The 12006-nt window shown below is 46.8% G+C and overlaps 1 protein-coding gene across 1 annotated transcript in view; it reads right to left on the reverse strand.

Annotated features, from left to right (window-relative positions):
• Slc24a3 (solute carrier family 24 member 3) overlaps positions 1-12006 on the reverse strand; it is a 458281-nt gene that overhangs the window by 109855 nt on the left and 336420 nt on the right. The window contains exons 5-6 of the mRNA XM_057781502.1: positions 9460-9544; positions 8984-9087 (exon numbers count right to left, since the gene is read on the reverse strand). Of these exons, the coding sequence (XP_057637485.1) occupies positions 8984-9087; positions 9460-9544 (189 nt within the window). The remainder of the gene's footprint in view (positions 1-8983; positions 9088-9459; positions 9545-12006) is intronic.

Below are 12006 nucleotides of genomic sequence, written 5' to 3' on the forward strand. Positions count from 1 at the left end.
AAGAGCTTACTGAGACAGGAATTCAGTTTAGGTCTGACGCTTGCTCTGGGTTCATTCTTCAGTGGATAATTACTCTGCCTTGAAATCCCCAGATGCCAGACAAACCACCTTTCAGAAATACTGTCTACAAACAGGTACATAATTTCAAGCACTGGGGAGCCTCAGGTGTGGCACTGGATCCTTCCACAGGGATTGTGACTGTAGCTGCTTATGCTCAGATCATGATACCTGGTGTATTATGTCATAGCTTACACTGTCCTGCACTATATATACTTGGTGATAAGAAGTGAGACCAGGATGAAGTCTGAAGACAAGCCTAAGGAACTGAGGAGGCAGGTTCATGGTCTTGCTCTACACACTCTCAGGGTTTGTCAATGCCTGGGCTCCCCTGAATCAAGGGAGGTGTCTTGTATTCTTTGGCCTGACGTGGAGTTACAAAGCTATGACCCCAATGTCTCACCCCTTTTGCTGTGTGGGCCTGCTGGTACATAAGGGGAATACAGGAAATGAGGAGTCTCTGTGACAAGGGACAGAGTACTGGAGTCCCTCGGGAAGATTTTTTTTTGCAGGTAGACTTTGTGCAGCTAAGATAGCCCAATCCCTGTGAGCTCAACTGGTGCTGTAAAGTCATCCAGGAGAGGGTAAAGGAGGCAGTCAACCTGTTCATGTCCTCTGCTTCCTACGGGTTTCATGATTAGAAAGGCAGTGGTCTGTGAAGGAGTGATGGGAATGGCTGTCATATGCCTGGCCTGGCAGCTTAGGGTGTGAGACTTCTTATCTAAATGGACTTATCGTAAAAACTGGAGAAAGCGGCAGATGTTTCAATGCCACTGGCTGGACACTGTGGTCCCAAAGCCTCTGAGGCTCTAGTGTGGTGAGATTACTAAACATTTCAGAGCCCCAGTTTACTCTTTTGAGAACGGTGGTCTCTGCAGTTATCTGAGGACAGAGCTTGTGAATATAGCTAAAGATGCAGGAACCGCGCCCCATGCATGATCGGCATGTGCTCGCTCTGTGGGTTGAGGTCTGGACTGAATATGAAGGAGACAGCTGAGCATCAGCATTCCTCTCTCTGCTTTCTGATCATGGATGAAATATGGCCAACTACCCAATGCTTCTGCCAGCATGATTTCCTTGCCACAATGGACTACACCCTTAAACTGAGAGTCAGAATAAATCCTTCCATCCTTAAGTTGATTCTGTTAGGTCTTTTTGTCACAGGAACAAGAAATTGTCCCTAGAAGAAATGGCTTTAGGTCTCAAAGTTGGTCTTTCTTCTTTGAAGGATGCTCTGTAGCATGGAGAGAAGGTTCTGGGCTCCCTGTTCATTGGCAGACAGCCAGCCCTTAAGAGGCAGGCCAAGGAGGCAGGCAGTGACCTGAAGCTCACGTTCCAGGAGCAACATGAGGCTTACCATGGGAGGAATGCTCACCCCCATCTTCCAGGGACTTCAGCTTTCCACTGCACACTTCTGAAAATCTGCACCTTGGATCTCAGTTATTGCTAAGTTTGCTTTGCTGGGCACAAGGGCACCAACCTCTTTATTTTCTCTGGCACAGTTGAAGAGTGTGGTTTCTGAGTACCTCCCTTGCAAACCCAAATGAGGGCAACAGCACTAATAAAACATCTCTATGGCCATGCTAAATCATTTCTAATGACCCTACTCACTATTGATTTGGAAATTAAAACAAATTGGACAGAAGGACTCAGAGGAGTAGTTGAGTGCCATGATTTAGAGACTGCAGGGACAAGAGAGTAAGGAAGAGACATGGTCCCAATGATAGCACGGACATAGATTTGAACATACTTTTCACCAAAGAAGATGCCAAATAATCTCAGGAAAAGCTGCTCAGAGCCATGCCTCTAGCCGCAAACTAAACATGCAGAGAGGCACTCTTCCTGTTTGCTGAAATGACTGTGATCATAGACAACAAAGTAAAACTGACCCCAGCAAGTGGTGGTGACGATGCAAATGCCTGCAATCTCACTGTGGGAGGAAGGGGACACAGGTACCCACTGTGAAAGTGGTTTGGAATCTTCTGATAAAAAAAAAAGACAAATATACCATGATAGTCTGAATGTAGAATATTCTTCAGGGGCCCATGATTTGAAGGCTTGGCCTCAGCTCAGGCAGGTAGTGCTAGAAATTTGAGAGGTTCTAGAAATTCTAGGGCTGGCATCCATCTAGAGAGTATAGGACAGCGGGCAGGTTCTTGGGTGTGGATTATTCCTGTTTCCTTCTAGACTCACCGTCTGATTTCTGTGTGTTAAGAAGTCTCTGCCACTTGTTCCTATCACTACGATGCTCTGCTCAGCTACATGGGGTCAAGAGACCACGAACTTTGAAACCATGACTCAAACCCCTTCTCCAGGTGAGGTTTTAGTCAGTTATTTGGCCACAGTACCACAAATCTCTCTCCTCTCCTCTCCTCTCCTCTCCTCTCCTCTCCTCTCCTCTCCTCTCCTCTCCTCTCCTCTCCTCTCCTCTCCCCTCCCCTCCCTCCCCCCCCTCTCTCTCTCTCACACACACACACACACACACCCACACACCAAGATGACAGCATATGTCCATATAAATGCCAGAGGCAGCGCTGTGTGAGACCAGGCCAGAAAAGGAAATCAGTGAGACAGGTTGAGAACCAGGGCAGTCTCAGTCAGTTCATCTCTGATTCTGTACTGTATGACAAGGGGGGACCAGAAGGGTGGAGTAGATCAGATTCTTATCTCTAGAGAGAAGGTATCGGTGAGTAGTTCTTGCTAACTTAAGCTAATTTGGTAACTCTAGTCAGAATAGTTGGTCAAATATGATGGGCCCATCCAGATTTTTTGTTTGATGATATTAAGTAGGGGTTGGACAGTAGCGTAGACAAGATGACATTTCTTTTTTTCCTTTCTTGACCCATGTGGTATGTGTATATGAGGCCTGAAACAGCTATAGCTTTTTTTTTTTCATCAAAGAAAACTAATCTGACAAAGACAGAAGTGATTAGAGGCAAGAGGACAACAATGGAGTTAGGGCCTTGGTCAAACCCTACACTTTCCTGTGTAGTTTTAGAGATATCACTGAATTCTCTTTACTTATAATGTAGTTAAACGTGGTATTTTGTCACCAGAAACTGAAAGTCTTGGCACTTACGTGTGTGTGGGACTGAAGATAGGGCTGATTTCAGGACATGGGAATAGCCAGGGAGTTGCTACCACCAGGATTAGAAAGAAAACACTCCTGGAACACACCCGCTACAGGATGGAGCATCCCAGAAGGGTTCCTCATGCCAGAGCTCCCTATCCTTCAGAGCCAGCACTGGGATGAGTGGAGCTGAGCCTGAAGATGGGGCTTTGGCAGTTTAAGCTGCTCCTCTCATCTAATTGGACTGGATCTGCAATCTGTCTCCCCATGCAGGCAGCCTACAGAAGCTGCAGGAGAATCTCTGCTTTCCCGGGTGATAAAGACTGACTGCTTCCTGGGTCAACCCTTGCTCAGGTCCATCTCTGTGCCATACACGCTGCTTTCTTGCTTCTGACAGTATCAACCACGAGCCAGTCCTTAGTTTTCCAGGGGTCATTCCAGTTTATTCTTATCCCATCACCTCCCTCTTTACAGTGGACAGTTGACCTCCAATCCCGGGTTTGGAATTGGCGGTGTGTGGTTTTCATTCTCACTTTTCATAGTCCCTAACCAACTTGGGGATCTGAATTGATTCCAAGAATTGGAACGTGATAGATGTATTCAGTTTTGTCCGCAGAGCAATAACCTAGGAATTAATGTATACAGGAGACCCGCCAGTCTTCCATTATGTCCTTCAGCCCGAATTTCCATTACTAGTGAAGCAAGAGCTGAGCTGTGGAAGATGCTTTTTGGATTATGATAGAAGCTTCTAGATGCGCCTTAGTTGCGCTGAGTGCACCCATCATTCATTTGGGACACCCCTACCTTGTTGATATGACCATTCCTTACACGGTTCCAACTCCTACACCCCAAACTTCTAAAGGACACACAAAATCTCAGTTTAATAATGAGAGTGCTATAGCTCTATCCAGAGGTTTTATAATCAGCAGCTTCTCATATGGATTATGAAGTCAGTAGATATGTCTGCTCTAGTTTTAACCACCTCAGCAGATCCCTTTTTCCAACTCTCTAGGGTCCATTTCCTAGTCCGTTGATGAGGATGGTTCTAGCCTGTACCTTAAAACTCAGTGGGTACATCTGTACAAATGCTCACAGACCATTGCTGCGTGTGATGTCTGAATAAGTTTATTGAATAGTAGCGACTCCCCCCCACTTCTTATCATGGTTTTTAATATGAGTTGTGAAAATTGCAGTTTTAAAGTAAAGGTTTTCTATTTAATGAAGCTATGACCTGGTGCAGAATTAACTATCAGAGTCACTATTAATTTGTACTTTTCTCTCCAGAGGTTGCAATACATGTGGTATATATAGGTTTTTCTTTAAATACCTTATTATTTGGGCAAGGAGACAGCATGGCTGATACAGGGCTTCCTCACAAGCATACCGACCCGAGTCTGGGGAGTCACTGGGTATGGCAGGGCCCATCTGTAACCTTGGCAGTGGGAGAGCGGAAGCAGACAGTCCCCGCTGAGTAATTCGCTCCGGGTTCAGAGAGACAAGGAGGTGGAGGATGACCGTGACCCATGATGTTGACCATTGGCTTCCTCACACACATGTGTACACACCCACACAAACACACATACACACTACACACACACATGCACACACATTCATCCATCCACCCATGCAAAAACATTATTATTTATACAATATGGTCCAAAATGATAAAGATACATGAAGAATAACATTCACTGACATATTAAAAAGAATGTATGAGTATTATACCTTGGTAAATCCTCAGATTTTTCTGGCTTTATGTAAACCTACCAATTATATTATGAGAATCATAGTTTCAGTAAATCCATTCGAAATTGATATACTTGAAAGTGGAATCAGTCACTTCTGGGAAATAAAAAATCATAAATAATATTTTAAAACCTTTAAAAATACATACATACATATATATATAAATGTATGCATGTTTGAATGTCTGTATGTATGTATCTGTAGTGCTAGGAATCAAAGCCTCACACACACTAGGCAAGCACTGTACCACGACGGATCCATATCTATGCTTTCTAAATTGTCACCTGGTCCTCACAATTGCATCCATCAGCGCAGTTGAAGATGGTGTCTATCCAGCTGGTTGACACTGAAGCCTTGGTCTTGGTCTATGGACCTATTTGCATCTCTCCACCTTTTCAGTTCCTTCCAGTAGGCAAACTTAGCATCCCTCTGCCTGGGGTTTTCTCTGAGTCCCAAGGTTCACCCTGACTGGCCACCCAACAGCATTCCATGCTGAGGGATTCATGGTTCTTACCCAGAGTCCTATGGAATGGAATGTGGAAGTTGGTGGGTAAGTACCCCAGCGCTCTTGCCTCTTATGTGAGATCACCGCACACCTGTAAACCAGCCCCCACCGAAGAACAAATCCCAGGGGCTGGTAGTGCTAACTTGCTCATCAATGCTTTTGTCTATGGCTTTCTCTTCTCTGTCTCATGTCCTTAATGTCTTTCTTGCTAGTATTCCTTGGGGCAACCTTTCAAATTAACTACTTGCACTTGACTCCTTGCCTGAAGTCTTCTTCTGGGGATATTCAAATGAGGGCAAGCTTCAGCTGGGATGTGTAACCTCTTGGTGCAGCTCTGTTTTGTGTAAACGAGCCAGCTCAGGCAGGATGCTATTTGAAGAAAGGCAAACGTAGCCAAGATTAGATGGACCTCGCCAAAGAACATCAGGGACATCATAAGGATGCCAGGAGCCAATGTGGGAGCTTTTATAACAAACGGGAGCCATCTGCCAACCTGCAATAACCAGAATATGAAAGTCCTAATCTGGGCTGCAGTTAAACTATTTACTCTCTGTGGTCATGTACTCGAAGCTTAACATGCTCCAAATGGTGGGATTTAAATTCATAAGCACATTGTTTTACAAAATTGGCACGAAATCTTTTTAATGCAATATGCAAAATATATCAGAAGGTTGCGTCAAGACCTGGATGGTTTCACCTCATTGTTGTTCTTTGTTCTTAAGGACAAACTGGGAGGACCACAGCTCTGTAAATGTCTTGTGGGACACCCAGAACCTCTTTCCAAGCCTACTTTCTGAGAGGCAATTTCCTCCTGTCCCATAAAAACTCCGCAAAGCACCTCAGGCAAACACAAGGTATCAGGTATGTTTGTAAACTGCTAATACAGCAGCCATTCAATTACACGGAATTCATCAAGACCCTAATTGAGGCAGGAGCTCAAACCTTACAGTTTAATTACTTTTAGCTTTAGATGGGTGACAGACTTCCGCATGCGCTGCCCTTTAAACTGAAATGCATTAGAGAGGCCCATGGGTGCTCGCTGTAATTCTCCCAGCCAGGAGAAAGTGCGGAACGATATAAATAATAATGCCAAGTGATACCCATGATTAGATTTACTAATCGCTCATTTCCCAATTCCTGTCCTTTGTTGTGACATCCCAGGGCTAGGCAACACTCACTTCTAGACGACTGCTCTTTTCTACCACTCATGAGACCGCCTGAGACCAAGCACTAGTCCTCTGACCTTGTAATGTTAATATACCGTTTCGTTCTCATTTACAAGACCCTCTTCCTGACCTCGCTGCTCCCCACCGAGTCTCTGACAGGAGCCACAGACACCCTTGTTAATCAGTCCATCAGCTGAGTGGCCAAACCTTCCCAGTGACCTAGGATGGAATCTGGCAGTGGGGACCTCGGGATGAGTCTACCAAGAGTTGATAAAAGTTTCTTAACTTGCTTTGACTGTCCTTGCAGACCAAGTACTATTATTAATGTCAAACACGATAGATTTCATCGCCATGGCAACGCTCAGAAGTAGGCATGCTTACACCCACTCTATAGATGAGAAGGATTAGACTCCAGTAGCTAAAATGACTTCTCCAAAATCACTCAGCTAGCAAACAGCAGAGCAAGCACGACATCCTAGGTCAATCTGATTATCTGGTCCATGCTCCTCCCCAAATACAATTCCATGTCTTCTGCAAAGATGTGAGGGAATCCACAAAATAGGCAAGTGTGGATGGCTTTGGAAATCTCCAAGTCAGCACAGGCTAAACAAACTTTTTTTTTTTTTTTTTTTTTTTTTTTTTTTAAATAAAAGGAAGGGTGCATCTAGGATCACCCTGGTGACTGCTTCCAGGAACAACTCTGGTTGTTACTTCCTTCCAGCCACAGGGGCCCGTGAGACCAGCCAGCCAAGACCCAGAGGAGGTAGAAAGACGGATGCCAACAACCTGTGCCTCAGCCATGAGCAGGTGTTCTCGCCAAGCTTGTGACGGGTGGCGCTGCTGATGAATTACATGCCACAAACACACTGAAGTCATTTCGTAAGTAATTAGCTGTGTGGCAATGAGTCGACACCACTCAGTCATTTGTTTCATTTCCTTCCATTACCTCCCCTTCGGGCTTGCTTCCGAATCAAACGGCAGGTACACATGACTAATGAACTCATGACAACACAATAACGGCCGGGCTAATAATCATAAAGCCAACGGTGACGATGCTAATTAAGAAAGCGCGAACAGCAACAGCTTCCGCTGGTGTGACTACTCATCTCTGGAAGGCAGTGGCGAGTCGGTCAGTCAGGCAGGGGAGAGGAACAGCAGTGAAGGCAGGCACGCAGCACGTTCTTTCAGAGGCAAATTCAAGAACGCTACAGCGTGAACTCATTACATTAAACACAATGGGTCATGGAGAAAGCAGAAAATATTCAATCTAGTGAGTGGGACAGACCTCAATCTTCACGAACAAAGCACCTGCCCAGGAGCCTCTGGAGAGGAGGAGCCCAGGGCACCGAGGAGCCCTGGAGCTGACTCCTGACAAGATCAAGGTGTTCCTTCTGCCTGTCACTTGGAAGGAACAAATACAAGTGGGCTGGCTGGACAAATGGATTGGCATAGAAATGGTGGCAGTAAAAATGGGCCATGGAGCATAGACGTGAATTCTGTGGGAACTGTTGAGTGTAGATCTGAGGGGCAGACATCATGGCATCCTCAGAAGCTTCTGAGAGACCCAGAGGCCTGACACACAGGAGGGTGAAAGACCCTAGTATCTGTCTTAGCCCTTTATACCATCCAGCCACTTCCAGCAGGGCATGGCACAGACCACACTGGGGTTCCCGATCAGGTGAAGTGGATTACCAGGTTCCTCTGGAATATCAGAAATGAGTTTTTCTAGGAGATACTGAATCTTGGCTGTTTAGGCAGAGAACAGAGGATCCCATTTCTGATGGCCATTTCTCTGAGGAAGCCAGGATATGAGAGTTGCAAGGAAGCTGCAGGCCCCGTGAACCTTTAGCTCTGACCCTGGCTGCCCAATAGCGTCACACTGGTGACTTCTGAACAAATTCCTGAGACTGTTCATAATGGACAGTGGCCCCAGGGTACCCCTGGCATTAGAACAGTCTCCTTAACTTAACTCAGGACTCCGAGGCCCCTCTAGACTACAGAAGTCTCAGCAGCAGGAAGAAAGGCGGCACCCTGAACTGCATAACTACGACTTCTTCAAGCAGAAACAAATTGTCTCATTTCTTCTCCCTCTTTCTCATTTATCTCATTTCCTCGGAGGCAACCATCACATCAGAAATGAGTTTAGCTCGTTCTAGTGCAGACCAGTAGCTCTCAAATTGGGGGTGGGCGTCACATTGTCATGTTCACAGTTAACACTGTCAGGCCGATTAATTTCCTATGTGGAGCTGGAAAGTCTATTTTCCATCAGTCTGGAAACCAAATACCAGTGGCTTCAGGTATCTGATGGAAAGCTTCAATTGCACTGCCCAAGGATCCCATGTGGGTGAATTCCAGCACAACAGCCTCCTGCCTCAGCTCCAGATCTCCATCTTCTTCATGTGTCATGTACCACCACCACAAAGAAGCCATCAGTCTTACCTGCCCGGCAAAGAGCCCGCAGACACCAATGATACACAGGATGTTGAACACAGCAGAGCCCACGATGGTGCCGACTCCCACGTCACCCTTGGTGATGAACACGCCTGAAACACAGATCAAAACCTGTCTGGTTGCAGTGGTCCAGCTGCAGTTCAAGGAGAACCTGAGGACATTTCCTACTTCCAGACTATGCTCAGGATCCACAGGAAGTAGCTAGCCATTGGGAGGAGTCTTGGAACCCAGAGGGGAGACTGTCCCTTAGCTTCCCCTTAGCACTGGCTCTGGGCCAAGGACAAGTTCACACGCAGGAGAAGTACTAAATGAACACAGCAAAGTGGGAAGCTCTGCTTGGGGGGAGGTGTCTGTGAACTTCATTTTTTGTTAATGGCAGACAACCCAAATCCGAGGGCCTTCTTCCCCACAGTCCTTTTCTCTCACGGAAAGAAGGGCTGAGATATCCGCCTAGTGTTACCTACCTATGACCGACGTGAACAGCTCTGGGGCTGAGCTGCCTGCCGCCATGAATGTGGCTCCTGCCACATCTTCACTGAGGTGGAGGCGCTGTGTGCAGGAACAAAAACAAGACAGGTGAGTTGGGATTTTACCTGGGCATACATGTGACTGTGATTCCCCAGGTCCTAAGTTCTGGGACTTCAGAGGGACCCAGTGGCGGGGTTCAGTCCCTTGCACGGTCCTCCATTCAACGATTGGCTGTTTCTGCAATCTGCTCACCACCCTCACCTGCAGAATCAGCAGGTTACAAGACTTCATTAGCCAAAAGGCTCTACAGAAGATTTGGGGTCCACAACCCAAATGCACCCAGGGGCTGTTGTGCCAATGGTCAGGAGAGTGGAATGGGGGCTGGGAGCAGCAAGGGTAGTGGTGGGTGGGCATTATCCTTTCTGATGGCAGCTCTGCTCTGCTCCCTAGCTGTTGGAAGACACTCGGATGCTAGAAGAGATGTATATAATCTAGAGCAGCATGCAAAGACTATGGCCACTGCAGAGCTTCGGCTACCTCAAGCTCACAGTGGCCCGCTTTCAAGCCTGTAACTGTGCCTCAGGAATCACTCTCCTGAAGCTCAGTCCCAACCCTTGACCTCTCAAGGCAGAAGAGATGCCTTGAGATTGAATCGAAAATGGTGCAGCCCCAGATCTTTGGGGACACTCCTCATTCCTCAAGTCACCCTGTGTGTTAAGGCAGAAGCTGGTTCTCAGGAACCCAAGACGAATGCACTTTAGTGGCTTGCTGGTGTGTTTAGCTTTCTGGAATCCCACCATATGTCAGAAAGTAAGCTGCTGGTTGTTGATAAGCACCTGGTTCCCTTCTGGCGTCAGGGTAGAGAATTCCAGTTTCCAATGCCAGCCCCCTCTTGTTCTTGGTGGTACAGGTGACTGCACTTCTCTGCTTGGCCACAGAGAGGCAGTATGGACTCGGAGGAGTCTCTGAAAGGAGTCTCTTTGGGACCCTGGGTTCCTTGGCTCTGTACTCACAGTTAAAGCTCACATGGGTACTGAAGAGACTCTGAGATGGTACTTCACCACTAAAAGCTTTGGCTGGTGGGGAAGCCCTGGGCACTTGAGTCTTAGTGGGTGGGGATGGCCAGAAGCCAACTTGACACCGGAACTAGGAATCTAGGAAGCTCTGCTCCCTAGAAAGACCTGAGTTGCCGCACTTCCCTCCCGAGCTCTTCTGGCTGGTTTTCATGGTTTCTTATGAAGCTTGGCCTTATGTCTGGTTTCTTTCTTGCTTCTAGATCTCTTTCTTTTTCTCCCTCCTTCACGCCTAATTCACTCTGATCTGGCAATGCCTTGCTGGACTCTGAGAATCACTAGTCACAAAGCCCTCTTGGCTCTGCATTGCTAGTTGCTATATAAGAGGGAGGGGGCAGAAAGAGTCTTCCTTAGCTTCATTCTGAGCAGAGAATAATTCCTGCATTCCCTGGCCACAGCTGGACACCCTGGGCTCCCTGTGAACAACAGGTCCTGTGGTTCCCATTTAGGTTCAGTGGCTCAGGCAGTCTCTGTCTTTTCCTGAAATGCTCTGTCACCAAGACCTCTCCTCCAGACCTTTGGTCCTTCCCTTCACATAGCCCTGCCCTGGTACCATGACGGCATCCATCACTTGCTCCTTTCTCTCTGCACCAAGTCTCCACCAGATTCATGCAACCCTCTGTGAATACAATCAGCCTTTGAGATCAATAGGGATTAGTTCCAGGAATGCCTCCTTCCCTGCAGGACCCAGATACTCAAATCCAAGCACTATTCAAGTTTCATATATAACAGTGTAGTGCTTGCATATAACTTACATACATTCGCCCATATACTGCAAATCACCCCTACATTGCTCACAATCCCTAATACAAGGTCAAGGCCACATAAACTACTGTATTATCCAGGGCATAATGATACAGAGGAAAGTTTGCACCTGTTCTCTACTGATGCAACTTAAAAGAAATGTTCGATCCAAGGCTGAATGCTCAGATGTGGAATCTGAAAACAGAAGGTGGAATGTTCCATTTTATCAGTGGTCTGCAAGCTCTAGATCGCTAGGGCACATAGCTTGGCTGGCACAGAGCCTAGTTCATGTTTATGGTACTTGAAGCAGGGCCTGTCCCATCTTCCACAGCCCAGGAGGCCCTACTGCAGCTTTTGTAACTTCCACGTGGCCCTAAAGCCTTCCTACTCTTGACATTCAGTCCTTGTTTGTGCATTAGCTCTAACCAACCTAGGGTCTCCAGGAATGCCACGTTCCTCTGCTTGCTGAATCTCTGAAACATCCCTCTCCCCTGTTTGTTTTGGTGTAGCAGAATCAGAGTGTCTATCTTTGGCACACAAAGGACTTCTCCACATTCTAACAACTTTGTATGTTCTATGATGTAACCTCGTGGCTAAGATTTGGTGACTTATCTGACCTGTTACTGGCATGCTGGGTTGTCATATTGGCATTCCCTTCTCTTCCCTGCTCAACATTTTTCCTGACTCGAGCTGGAACCCCTCCCTCTGCCTCAGCTATGATTTTTT

The sequence above is a fragment of the Chionomys nivalis genome, chromosome 9 (genome assembly GCF_950005125.1).
Source record: "Chionomys nivalis chromosome 9, mChiNiv1.1, whole genome shotgun sequence".
NCBI classification, from domain to species: Eukaryota; Metazoa; Chordata; class Mammalia; order Rodentia; family Cricetidae; genus Chionomys; species Chionomys nivalis.